The sequence below is a fragment of the Myotis daubentonii genome, chromosome 18 (genome assembly GCF_963259705.1).
Source record: "Myotis daubentonii chromosome 18, mMyoDau2.1, whole genome shotgun sequence".
In the NCBI taxonomy this organism is placed as follows: domain Eukaryota; kingdom Metazoa; phylum Chordata; class Mammalia; order Chiroptera; family Vespertilionidae; genus Myotis; species Myotis daubentonii.
In genome coordinates this window covers 12,158,754-12,172,738 of record NC_081857.1, presented here as the reverse complement: position 1 = coordinate 12,172,738, position 13,985 = coordinate 12,158,754, and the positions used below count along the sequence as shown (strand labels likewise).

Here is a 13,985-nt window from a genome sequence, read left to right as displayed (position 1 = left end):
AGCTCACTGGCCCAGCTTCGCCACACTCCGTGCAGGTGGCCAGTGCTTTCGGCCTGGCCAGGGGACAAGGGTAGGGGGGGAGCTTGTGACCTGAAGGTGAGCCCCTCTGCCAAACAGTTCTTGCCTTCTCTTCTGTGTGAAGAATCTCTTGGCTCGGTGAAGCAGTTGTTCATTAATTTATTCATTCATTCTTCCATTTCACAAATAGGTAGGTGGCATTGTTATGGGCCAGACCCATAGCTGATCTAAGGATGTTTATTTTTATTAGCCTAATTGACCACTGGCTCTAGGTTTTACGTGGAATCTGTCTCCTCACCTCATTCCTCTCTTCTAACGCACCATCTATATGTACTTAACCATCTTGGGAGTAGTCCAGGCCCTCAGATACACCCACTGGCTAACTCCTACCCAGAGACAAAGGAGACAAGCACACAGTGCAAAGGCCTGAGAATATGTCAAGGCAGCATACAACAGAGTAAAAATGCATCTGTGCAAACAGTATATTTGTGCATGAATTAGTAATTATTTGTATATATTTCTACCCGCTTTTCAAATAAGGAATTAGGTAACTTAGAAGAAAAGATTTGGCGAACACATATCATGAACACGAGCATGGAACTGGAAAATCCAAGCCACAGAGTGGAGTGGAAGTAATTATGTCAACAATAAAGCTCCTATAGGAACCATCACCCAGCATCAGATTTGGCCTGAGTCTCCTGGCAGCCAAGTCAAAAAGGGAAATGGGATGAACTAGATGGAAATCCTTACTCTCTGATAGAAGTAGACCTGTTTTTCAGGAGAGAGACAATTCCCAGATGTCACATTCTACCAGTGATTTATCATGTGAAACCTTGCACAGAAACCAGGAGAAAAGTTGGACATCAAAATTGGAAGCAACTTTTATGTGGCGATTTCTTACAATAACTCACAATAAGATGCCAAGGCTGTGACATCCATGGAATAATCAACATTCAATAAATCACTCTCCTGGAGTAACCAACAATAAGAAGGGAGGAGATAAGGCCATTAAGGAAAGTGAGGCTTGATGATTTAGCTTTTGTGATCCAAGTTTGTGGCTTGCCGGAGCTCCGACGTGATTCAGGGAGAGCTTGCAACCTTTTTAAAGCACCCCCTTATGCTTGGCACGCTGCCAGAAGTTGAATAAAATGAACTCTATAGATCCAGCCTCTACATCTGGGAATTTATCATTTTTGTTGCCACTTCTATAGGGGCGCAGACAGCTGAATAAGACCATTAAAATGATAGTAAGATGGCAAAGGGGGATGCATTTGGGGGAGGCATGTGGCTTAAAAGAAGCTCACGCCATCAAACCGACTCAGGTTCTAATCTCTGCCTGCCCCTTACTGGCTCTGTGACCTAAGGCGTGTTATTTAACCTCTCTGCGCCCCAGTTTCCTCATCAGTGAGATGGGTTTGGGGGATTAACGTAGATATTTTGTGTAAGGCACCTGGTGCCCGGTGCAACACATGATATGAGCTTAGTAAGTGGGAACTTACACAGTCCAGGGTTGCCAAATAAGGCTAGATTCCTAGTGTGAGGTGCGGAACCCCGAGTGAGGCAAAGGGGAAGAGTTCTCTGATCCTCCCCAGGTGGCTGGGGACCCAAAGCCCCTTCTGAGGAATCCCTCAAAGCCATCAGCTCCTAATGCTTGCGACTGTCTGAAGCCAGTCCTGCGTGCTCCAACCTAGGTTGCGCCTCCTGAGGCCCCAGAATTCTCTCTTTGCTCTGCTTCCATCACAGCCTGACCGGGAAATCCCTGTGCCTGCTTCCTCTCACCTCTTCGGAAACGTCCAGGAGTTGGGTTTTGCTGCCCAAGGTCATTGTTTAGGTCCATCTTTCCTTGCCCAGCCCCATCGTCTTCCCACACCTCAACCCTCAGGTGTGCCTCCGCCGCTTGTCCTGGGAGGCTCAGGTGTCAGGTGGGGATGACAGGTGTTCACTCCTGCCCCTCCTTGGGGCACCCTTGTCCAGATTGGATGTCAGCCACCCCAGGCAGCCTCCAGGCAACAACAAAAGGGGGTGAGGACAGGAAGCCCTGTGGTGTTCCCTGCCCGTCCCACCACCCCTCCCTGGCAGCTGGCGACCCTGAACTCCCTTGACCACAGAGCTGGGCAGGAAGGGGAGGCAGCGCCAGAGCATCCAGGTGTCGGGCCAGGGGCCAGGCGCACGCCATCTCCTCTGCCCACCCTCTCTCCCTCGGCTTCTTTGCAGTGTCTCTGGTACTTTCCAGCCCACTGCCAAATTGTCAAAAGCTATGAGAGGCAAAGTGCTGTTCAGTTAATGATTCCAGTCCCTGGAGAGGAGACGTGCTCTTCTAGAAGAAAAAAATAGAGAGGAGTGGGGTGTGGGAGGGGCAGGGGAGGGGGATGCTTTAGTACTTTGCACAAAAGCTACGCTGTCGCTCCTCGCAGCTCTTTTTAAGGAGCAGATTAGAAGTGGGTAGGTTTGCCCTGAGCAGCCTTCTCTCGGTGGGTAATGACGGGAGCCTCCTCCTCACTTTCTCTTTTTCACAAAGTAAAAGGGTCTGAGTCAGACACTGCCATCCTTTCGGCCCCCGTGGCCTCAGCCTTCTGTGTCCCAGCACAGGTCCAATGCAGACCCTGGCCAACCCATTCCTTCAGCCACTTCAGGCTGCACACTCCCCCAGTGCCAAGGGCTGAGCTCCCCCCTTTCCCCCGCTTCTCCCTTCTTCCCCTTCATCCTCCTCCCCTCCTCTCCCTGCCCCCCTCCTCCCTCCTTCCCCTCCTCTGCCTTTTCTCCTCCTCCCTCCTCTTCCTTCTCCCACTCCTCCTCCCCCCACCTCTACTCCCTCCTCCTACCCTCCAGTTACCCTCCCTCATCCCCCTCCCCTCTTTATGCTCCCCATCCTCTTTGCCCCTCCCTCCTCCCCCTCCTCCTTCCCCAGCCATTCCCCTGGAATAGACAGAGAGCAAGGGTGACCAGTTGCCCCAATGGGCCCCTGAAGAATTTCCTCTCTGCCCAGTTTTCCTCCTCAGTTGCGTCCCACACAAATCTCTGGATTGAAGGTAAATCCATCAAAACCTCTTTGCCTCCACGCAGCCTTTCCAGCTTCCCAACCGCTTTCACATTCCTTATCTCATTTGTTCCTGCCGCAGCCTTGTCTAGTGGGCAGTGCTGTTCTTATCAGCTCTGCAGGTGAGGGAAGTGAGAATGAACTCCCTGGCTGAGTGTCCCTGGGTGGCCTCCGCCCCAGCCAGTTACTAGTAAGACCTCAGCCCTGACGGGACAGTCAGCACCTATAAGAAGGGAAGATGGAAGTGTGCGGCCTAGAAGACCTAGAAAGCGAGCAGAAAATCTGGGAAGTAGCTGCAGAGGTGGACCTGTGTGTTCTTTAATTTCCAGCGTCACCAGGTGTGACCCAGCTGCAGGGAGGATTTCTCTAAGGTTTTGTGTTCCATAGCATTGCCAGGAGCGTGCCCCCGTGGCCATGGCCCCCGCCATCTGCTCACATTCATGCAGAGAATTGCACGGGGCGTAGAAACGCCGCCACCCTTTGGGCACCGTGGTGTGCGGCTGCGCCAGGGCCAGGAGCACAGCATCCTGGAGAGTGGGAGCCCTCAGGGTCTGGAGAATGTGGGAGGCGGAGAATGGGCTGCACTTTGCTGACCGTTCAGCCCATTGGATATTCTCAGAGAAAAGGCAACCAGTTTGGCCCTCACAAGGCCTCTGCTTCCCTCCTGCTCCCTCTCCAAGGAGATCCTCGCACCTGCTGTGCTGTTGTACCCAGCCACCAGCAAGGTCTGCCTGCTGGCGCTATGCCCGGCAGCTGTGGGGGCGTCAGTGCCAGGAGGGGCGGGCGTCAAGGAGAAGCAGGTGTCCAGCCAAAGAGAACAAGGTGACCGGGAAGGGTCCCGGGGAGCAGAGCAGAGCCAGCAGACCAGACAACCCTTGCTCACCACCCCACTCTGATGAGAATGATCTGGGCCCAGAAGAATAGCAATGAATTCATTAGGGGTCTGTTGTCACAGAGCCGCTCATTATTGAAGTCCCTCTGCTGGGAGGGGAGATGGGGAAAGGTGTGAAGGGGACAGCTATTCAAACAGAATCTTTGAAAGGAGTTAGACCCTCCCCCAGCTGTCTGCTCTGCCCTTGGGCTCTGCCAGAAAGACCCACAGAGCAGATACATGGGGCCCCTGAGCCACCCTGGGTGGGCTGCTCTGGATTTCAGGATGGAGGCTTTCCAGCCTCACCCCTTTCTAGTCATTCCTCTTCCTGTGACTCTGAGTCTCAGACCCCAGCTCTGACCCAACCCATCATCGTGACCTTACCAGCGGTTCTCAACCTGTGGGTCGCGACCCCTTTGGCGGTCGAACGACCCTTTCACAGGGGTCGCCTAAGACCATCCTGCATATCAGATATTTACATTACGATTCATAACAGTAGCAACATGACAGTGATGAAGTAGCAACGAAAATAATTTTATGGTTGGGTCACAACATAAGGAACTGTATTTAAAGGGCCAGAAGGTTGAGAACCACTGCCTTAACCTTTGCTTTCCGTCTGCCTTTGAGCTAGCACAGCTCCAGCTCCGTGGCCCTGGAGTTCTTTACCTAACAGCACCTTGAGTGTTTAGTGCTTTCCTTCTAAGAGCCCTTATAGGTCCAATGGGGAGGCAAAAAGACCGTTTCAACAGAAGCAAATGTGTGTAGTGTGTTTCAGTGCAAGCTCCAGAAGATTTGGTTTGGGGGCAGGGCAATGGCAGAGCAAGATTCCTTCTTTCTCCACCCATTCTTTTCTAGAGATGGGGAAAGAGAGGCCTAGGAAAGTGAAGGCCCAACAGGCATAAGATTCTGTTTCTTCCTTCTCCCAGCTGTGTGACCTTGAGGAATTACCTCACCCCTTTGTGCCTCAGTTTCCTCACATATAACATGGGAATAGTAGAACCCTTAGGATGAGGTCTAACAATCATAGGGGCTAAATATATGTGAGCCGTGGCTAGTGTTCCCCTCCTGCCCAGACCCCAGAGCAGGATTCATTCATTCCATCAGCATGTGTCCTTGCGGGCCTGCTGTATGCACAGTAGTGCCAAATGCAGTGGGGCATATGAGGCTGTATAAAACACAGTGCCTGCTTTCTGGGAACTTACCATCTTAGGCACGATAACTGCATGTGTTTACCAGTGACTGTGCCAAGAGACACTGCTAGGTGCTATGAGAATTCAAAGGAGGGATCAGGACAGACTTCATGGAGGAGGTGGCATTTGGATTGGGCCTTGAAGGATAGTCAGGATCTGGGAGGTAGAATAAATTGTCAAGCACAGGCATCAAGACCAAAAACCTGGAGACATCATTGGAAAATGGTGAGATGGCCCTGTCAGCTAACCCCTACATGACTTTTCTAAATTACCAGTGGGGGCCATTCAAGGTGTTCTGTGTGTGTGTGTGCATGCAACTATTCACTCTTTTCCATATTCCTAACTTAGTGTATGTTCATTATTTTAAAAAATTAGGAGCCTGAGATAAGCAAGAGAAAGAAAATGACAAACACCTGAAATGTAAGGGTTTTGCATACAGAAAAGGCAGGATCAAATAAGTGTTTTAAGAAGATTAATCTGGCAGTGTTTGGGAGGACAGATTAGAGCAGGAATATGCTGGAGGCAGGCAGATTTCTCAGGTTATTGCAGTTGCGCAGATAAGAGGCAATAAAGACTCAGACCTCGCCCGCGAGCAATGGGAGAGAAATACAGAGACAGGGATGTGGTCTCCGCTTTTTTTTTTTTTTCCCCAGTTACCACGCGTTTGCTGCACTGTGGTATACACATGCCACACGCGTCCTTTAAATGATTTTTCCTTTGAAAGTCTCAGGGAGCCCCGTGCATTCAGGCACAGCCCAGTGTAGGATGGCTGTGCACACCAATCTTGACCTCCCTTCTCGGCCTCCCAGCCCGCAATGCCATCCTCAATGTCAATGCAAGCAAGAGATGACTGTTCCAGATTATAAAATGCAGGACAATGGTAGGCCATGGAGAAGAATGAGTTAATTAAAGAGGGTGACAACCCGCTCAGACACCCAGCCTTTGCTCTGTTTCCAGACTACAGGTGCCTGTCTTCGTCACCCTGGGGGAGGCAGCTATAGGATCTATTTTGTGTCCCAGGATTTAGCTCCAGGGGCACTCAGCAGTCTTGGGATGTAATTTTGAGTCTCACGGGCATCAGATGCACCCTCTTGTTGGACTTACCGGTTGGGAAAACCGAGGCCTCAGCGTGTGGCCGGAAGAAAGACAGCGTCCAGGCCTTGGAATCAGGCAGACCCACTCTGCGCCTCCCTGCACCCCTGACCAGCTGTGTGATCTGACACTTCCCACTTCCTATTCTGTGGCATGGGGATCCTGGCCCATAGAGGGTTCAAGATTATTCCTGCTAATATCTCCAATCTTTTGCACACCGATGGCCATGTTCAATAGAGGAGAGGTTCAAAAAATCCTTTAAGCTAAATTGATGAAGGGAGAGAAATGGTTCGAGAGCCTGTGTCGCCCAGCCCGTGTGTCTCAGTGGTTGAGCGTCCACCTAGGAACTTGGAGGTCACAGTTCGATTCCCTGTTGGGACACATGCCCAGGCCGCAGGCTCAATATCCAGTGTGGGGCGTGCAGGAAGCAGCCGATCAATGATTCTCTCTCATCATAGATGTTTCTATCTCTCTCTCCCTCTCCCTTCCTCTCTGAAATCAATAAAAATATTTTTTTTTAAGAAAGAAAGCCTGTGTAAATCCAGTTCCACGGAGGGCTGGGTTCCCTTACCTGCTCCTCCCTGGCAGTGTGATGGGGCCTTTCAAGGTAGTTAACCTGAGTGTCAGCGTGCCTCATGCTCACCACACCCTGTCCCTGAGCTGGGTGAGGAAGGCTGCACCGCCCCCCACAGGGGCCCTAAAGGACTGTTCTAAATCATTCATTCAATCCTGAAGCAGCCGGGGCGTCCCCAGGCGGGAACCTGTGTGCAGTGCCTGGAGCCCCACATATTAGAGCTTTGGGTCAACGGAGATTCTGTTTGGCAGCAGTTGCTCATTATTCTTTATTAATTCCTCCTCCCATCCCTCTACGCTCCCCCCAGCTCTGTGCACGCTCCCTGTGAATTATTGCTTCGCCACTGCGTGATGTGATTTCATCTGAGGCTGCTTAATGCCTTGGCTGTCCCTGGCTGTGTTTATCTTATTTGTTTCCCAGAACAATCAAGTGCTTCCTCTGCCCCTGGCAGCTTCATCCTGTTCCCGGAGCCTCCTGACCTGCCCACAGTCTTGAGTTGGAGCAACACTGAAAGGTGGGGCTGGTCTGAGACCAAGCCCTGTGCTCAGAAACTGCCCCACCCATGCCATTCACCTGCACAGGCTCCTGTCCCTTCCTGCCTTGAAGCTCAAAGCCCTTCGTGACAGGGAGTCCCCAGAGTTGGATTCTTTTGCTTCTGGGTTGTTGTTGTTTTTTTAAAAATATATTTTATTGATTTTTTTACAGAGAGGAAGGGAGAGGGATAGAGAGTTAGAAACATCGATGAGAGAGAAACATCGATCAGCTGCCTCCTGCACGCCTCCCACTAGGGATGTGCCCGCAACCAAGGTACATGCCCTTGACCGGAATCGAACCTGGGACCTTTCAGTCCGCAGGCCGACGCTCTATCCACTGAGCTAAACTGATTAGGGCTGCTTTCTGGGTTTTGATGTCCTTTTCCCCTGAGTCTAAAGGGAGAGGCCCCGGGGATAGGCACGTCGGTGCCCTGGTGGAGCGCAGTGAGCCACTAACCTCAGCAAGGTGGGAAGCAGAGGCTGCTCTTCTCAGGCCTATGGGCAGCAGGGATCTGTGATTGCCGGGCCCTCCACGATTTAGGGAAAAGAAAAAATCAACACTCCCCACTCCAGCCAACCTCCAACCCAACTCCTGAACACTTATTTTACCCATAGTAGGTGCTCAATAAAATATTCACACCATCCACTATCCCCGTCACAAGCCAGGCTCTTAAATCTCAGGCCGTCCCAAGGTGCAGAAGTCCAGAGAAGTGCTTCCTCTTAGACCCTGCACCATGTTTCAGAAGAAAGCCCTCCATGGCTTGGCCCTCTGAAGTCCAGGAGCCTGTAGTCCCATGCACCCCACACGTGCAGTTTAGTATTGAGGGCAGATTGCTAACATGCATAGACATAGAAGTGATTGTACATGGAAATGTCATTCTTTAATGTCAGAGCCCCAGTGAGTAACCGACAACTCTCCAAATCTCTAGGGACCAGTGTTGGGAGCGCGCGCGTGTGTGTGTGTGGGGGGGGGGGAGGGGGGGCGGGGGAGGGGTGGCCAGAATTCTCCAAGTTTAGCACGTCTTAGTGACCTCCTTCCTTTTCATGGGCAGGCAGATCCTGGGGCTTGTCTTCCCTCTTCCCCTCCTCCCCTGGGTCAGTGCAACCCACTGGCCAAGTTTTCAGGCTTCCCTGTCCCTCTCCAATTAGCCAAGCATTTAGGGCCAGGTGCCCGGCTGTCCTCCGGGAGCCTCGCCTGCTTGGCTGTGACTCTGCATGGTTAGTTAATGTTTGCACAGCTCCAGAGGGTGGGGGGTGGGGGGCGGCGGGCGAGCCCACGGTGCCCTGGAAGTTGCTGCTGCTTGTGTGTGTGTGTGCATGTATGTGTGTGTGCAGGATAGAGGGAAGAAGAATCTCAGAGACTGAACTTACTAAAGACTTCCATCTATAAATAATCCGGGTCATGAAGCTGTACAGAAATAAACTTCAGCATGAATCCCTTCTCTCAGCACTAAATGCACAGCTGCGGACACACTCGCTCATTAACTCACTACTGAGTTCAGTCTGGGCAGCACCGGGCTTTCTCCACCTTGCCCTCTTTAAAGGTCTAAATGTGCACATGCATGCACACACATATGCACACACATATGCACATGCACCACATATATGCACACACATGCACACACGCATTTATATACCATGCAACCCAGAGTGCTGAGGCAGAGATACAATCAAGTCACAAAGGCCTCTCCCAAAGTGAATTTTAGGGCAAACGGTGACAAGGGCTGGAATTGTTGAGCCCTCAGTAACTGCGTGTCAGGTCTGCAACCCCAAGTTTCCAAGAAGCCTGGGCTCAAACATGACAACTGTTTCATATTTACATCACGCTTTAAACTTTGCAAAGAACTCACATTTCCGCCTCTGCTTTGCAGTTGAGGTGTCACCTCCTTCAGGAAGCCTCCCCTCACGGCTCCAGACGAGGTGCTGTCCTGCCCCACAGGCTGTCCTCCCCAGGCTCCCATGTGTTTGTGAAGAGGGTAGAATTGTCCATTTCCCTGTTCCTTGGGCTTCCTAAGAAGATCCTTCCCCACAGTGTCCCCAGCGGTTAGCACAGGCCTGGCTCACCGTAGGCATGTACTAAATGCCTATGGGATGATACTGAAATCCATAGCTAATAACTCATTTCATTCTCACGACATCTCTTCTGAGCTAGTCAGGACAGGCGCTACCACTCTCATTTGGCAGCAATGGAGACCATTTCACAAACAAGTGAAGCGAGTTGCCTGAAGTCACATAGCCAATTACTGAGAAAGTTGGGATTCCATTCCAGCCCTCCAGACAGGGACTAGTGCCTCCCACTGTGTGGGGATCCCTCTCACACACATCTGCTTCCTACTGGGGAGGCCCAAGAAGAGAATTCCCGATTCTACTGCTCATCAGCTGATCTTGAAAAAAATGACTATGACCATGACTACTACTAATCAAGTGATATTAGAGCGTCACATTCCAAGCAAAGGCACCATAATTTAGGACTAACTAGAGAAGAAATTGATGTACAAGAGGAAGAGTTGGGGGGGGGGGCTGTAGGTAAGCTAGTTAATTGGATATGCTGATTTGAATTGGATGTTCATGTAAAGAGGCTGCCATTAATTTCTGCACAGACCTTGCTGTGATTTAAAGGGAAGCTACTAATAGGATTACTATTTCATTCTCATTTCCGAGAGGCCCCTCCCATCTGGGGAAAGGACAGTAAATCTCCCCTGGATTTCACAGCCCCAACGCCATCCTTGAGAAATGGACTTTTAGCCACCAACCAAATTAGATTTGGAGTTTATTGTTGCCTCCCAGGAAAGAGGTGACTGTCCCACTTTGGCCTTGGGTCTGAAGGAGGAAGAGTGGGCAAGAAGAGAATTTGGACATTTAGCCGCAATAAACAGCTAGAGTGGCCCAGTGTTATCCTTTCTTAGGAGAATCAAGGTTTGTGTGTAAATGAATCCCCTTCTACCACCCTTATTAGCCATGTGGTCTTGGCCTAATTCAGTTTAATGTTGTCTTCTGGGCATTGAAACTTGGCCCTGGGGATACAAGCTTCAAACTGAATGGAACTGTCACTTTGTGGGCCACCATACAATAGACTCCACCAGGTGGATTTTAAAATCCCTCTTCTGTTTGGGACTCTCTGACAGCCCCTCACTATCACCCTGGGTCTGGCAGGGATGGGGGACAACTTTGAAACTCAACCCTTCCCATCCAAGACAGAACAATGTGGGCAGAGAAGATGGGAAGTGAGCCAGGAGGCCAGGGGGTCACAGAAAAGGAGGTGGGGCCAGGGGCTGGCAGGCAGAAGGCAGGGGAGGCCAACTGACCTTGACCCCTACCCTCCCCCCTCCCCCCGCCCAGAGGACCCTCCTACCTAGCCCGTAGCCCCCTTCAGCCATGCGCTTCCTCTGCATCACACTGGCTGGGAGCCAGATGGAGCCCCCATTCCACCAATACTAGTTGCGTCCTTTGAATGGAAGTGTTTGGATGAGATGTGCTCCAAAGCCCTTGTCTCTCAGCAGTATCATACAGTCTGTGGTTCTCCACTGACAGGGCCCAAGCAGATTTCTTCTTCCTATTACTCAGAGGGGGAAACTGAGGCTCAGAGAGACAAGGTAACGGACCTAAACGTATACCCATAAGCAGAAATCAAGGCCAGGCAAGAACAGAGCCAGACCAGAAATCCAGGAACCCTGAACCGCAGACCCATGCTCTGCCCACTGCGGTGTGTGGGCAGAGGGAGCAAACGGAATTAGGTCAGGGAAAGACCGCTGTGGCCCAGTTGGCCTCCCCTGCCTTCTGCCTGCCAGTCCCTGGCCCCACCCCCTTTTTTTGACACCCTCCCCCGAGCCATCTACCCCCCCCCCCCCCCCCCCGCCTCCTGGCCCACTGTCCATCTTCTCTGCCCTCCTGAAGGTTTCTGGGAGAGTCGCACAAGCTGGGGGCAGACCGCATGGAATGAGAGTCAGAGGAGGGGCTGGGCTCCCTGGGCAGTGCCGCTCTTCTCTCGGGGCATTTAGACTGAATGCAATAGGATAGCTTAGTTCAGGTTCAGCTCCAAGAACATTTTCTGTTCTGGTTTGGTTTTAGCTCTGACGTTTGAGTGTTATGCAGATTTGAGTCTGGCTTTAACTGGTTTATTAAAAGATTGGGGTTGCAGATGGGAATAAAAAACAAAACACAACAAATCTGCTTAGGTCTCCGATTCAGTAAGAGGTGAATGACTGGGATTGGTCCTAACTGGGATGCTGCAGAGGATGTGATGAAAAGGTGTCTGGCGCAATCCCAGCTTCAGCCTCGCCGTGGGTACCATCTATTCCCAGGCACCAGAGAGGGAGGGCCAGGCATGTGGTGTTCCTCCTTCTGACTTTGTGTCCAGGCCTTTCTGGGGGTCCAGGCAGGTGCCCAGGCTTGTGGGGAGGGAGGCTGCTCTGCTTGGCAGAGAGGTAACTGGCCTCCCGGGCAGAGAGATCCTGGGCCAGGCCGGAAGGAGGGGGCAGGTTCTGCAGTTCCTGGGCCTGAGCCAGAGCCTTGGAATCTCACAGGAGAGGAGCAGCTGTCGCAGGGAGGGTGGCGAGAGTCACTGGACACTTCCTCTTGAGAGGAAGAACGGAGCCGGGACTTCCCATGATATGGAGATAGAAGGCTGAGGTCAAGCCAACCAGGAGTCCTGACAGCTAGCTCTTCCCTCTTCCTTTGGCAACAGCACAAGAACTTTTGTGACTAAAAGCTACCACTTCTGGAAGAGTCTCATGGAAATTTGGTATCTGTTCATCTGAGAGAGAATGCTGCTTTGAATGCTAAGGGGAACCAATTTAATGGTGGGGTGTTTTCCCATATAAAGACCCTGGCCCTTCACTCTTCTTGGGTCCATCATCAGATTTGCTCAGGGTGCACGGCAGTAGCCTCAGCCCCATAGCATCATCACTGACCCAGTCTTCCTCCATCCTGTGAGAATGAATTCAGTGGTGCCTGGCCCCTTCCCTGGAAGGAGGGGCTTAGTGACAGTTGCCAAGGCAACAGCTTTGAACAGCAGGAAGCTACTTGCCAGGCAGAAAAGAGGCAGAGGAGAAGCTTAGGGGAAACAGGAGAGTCTTGCCCACAAAGGGAGGTACTTGGGTAGGAATGGCTAAGAGCAGAATTTCTTTGGTTCCATTGAGGCTACCTCCTCATCTTCATCTCAACCATCAAAGTGATGAGAAGAAACAACATCCCCTATTCCAGGCCCTGCTCTACTGTTCTCACTCTGGGGCTGGGCACAAGGCCTCAGGCAGGAATCTGCTGTTTCTGCCACTAGGAAATACAGGGCCACACGGTTCCCCATTCACAGTGGGCTTATGGTCTACCTCCCGCCCACTCCAGTCCAATTCCATTGCAGCAGGTACAGACCATGCCCTGGCTCAAGCCCTTCAAGTAGGCCATTGTCAGGAGGGTAGAGAAATAGGAATGGAATACTTCCCCAACTCTGCAATAAGTAATGCTCTTAACCCTCCCTACTCGGCCAGGAGGAACTGAGAATGCCTCCACTTTTCCATCCTGACATGTTACCTGTGACATCAGGCTCAGCCCTTGGGATGAATAAGCCATGTCCTCCCCTAAGGAGCTCTCCATGGGGTGGGAGAAAGGGGCAGAGGGGAGGAGATGGTTAGAAAGGGAATTGGGATAGGAAGGCTTAATCTTAAAATCTTCCAAAGAAAATGTCTTTTGACTTCATTTTGATTTGGCACTAAAGAGTCCATAATACTTTATCAGTTGGTTTGTAGTTCATGTCCTTCCAACAAGTATTTTTCAAGCATTCCCTTCTATCCATTAACAGCTATGTCCCCAGCCCCATTCTAGTCCTCAGGGTTAGAGGGTTATAAGAGAAATAGAAATGTTAATGGACATCTGCACATGTGAAGCAATTAGAGAACAATTTAAATAGGTCACCAATACACGTTAGCAAGTACATATACGATGAACAGATCAATTGATTATAATTCTAGGACAAAATGTCTGGTAGGAAAAAAAGGCATCTGAGTGAAGTGCAGTTAGTGTGGGGAAGAGATTGAGGAAGACTTCATGGAGGAGATGGGGCTTGAGCTAGAGGGGTTTCCAGGAGTAGAGGACAAAGAAATGAGCCACCGGTAAGGATTGTTGGTCAACAGTCAACTGCTCTGCTGGGAACAAGAAACCTAGGATGGAGACACATTCGAACCAAGGACCCCGGCCACCAACTTTTGGATGACCTAGGGCAGTGGTGGCGAACCTTTTGAGCTCGGCGTGTCAGCATTTTGAAAAACCCCAACTTAACTCTGGTGCCGTGTCACATATAGAAATTTTTTGATATTTGTAACCATAGTAAAACAAAGACTTATATTTTTGATATTTATTTTATATATTTAAATGCCATTTAACAAAGAAAAATCAACTAAAAAAAATGAGTTTGCGTGTCATAGGTTCGCCATCACTGACCTAGGGACATCTCCCCACCGAGTCTCAGTATTGTATCCATGTACTGCTTAGACTAGATTCGTGCTTCTCAAACCCTCAGATCAGCAGCATCACATCACCTGGGAATTTATTAGAAATGAAAATTCTCAGGCCTTATTCCCACCGAATCAGAAACTCTGGGCATGGGCCCAGCCAAGCATTTACCAACCCTCTCCCCTGGTGATTCTCAGGCTTTGAGAACCACGGGGCTACATCAGTG

At 50.9% G+C, this 13,985-nt stretch overlaps 1 protein-coding gene across 5 annotated transcripts in view; it reads left to right on the top strand.

Annotated features, from left to right (window-relative positions):
- The window catches only part of PLXNA2 (plexin A2), a 214,114-nt gene that overhangs the window by 80,064 nt on the left and 120,065 nt on the right, over window positions 1-13,985 (top strand). The window contains exon 4 of one of the 5 annotated variants that reach the window (XM_059673737.1): window positions 559-1,152. The exons of the other annotated variants lie outside the window; for them this stretch is intronic. Within the exon in view, the coding sequence (XP_059529720.1) occupies window positions 559-654 (96 nt within the window). The 3' untranslated portion in view covers window positions 655-1,152. Of the gene's footprint in view, window positions 1-558; window positions 1,153-13,985 lie in introns of those variants that run through there. 5 annotated transcript variants of the gene reach the window in all.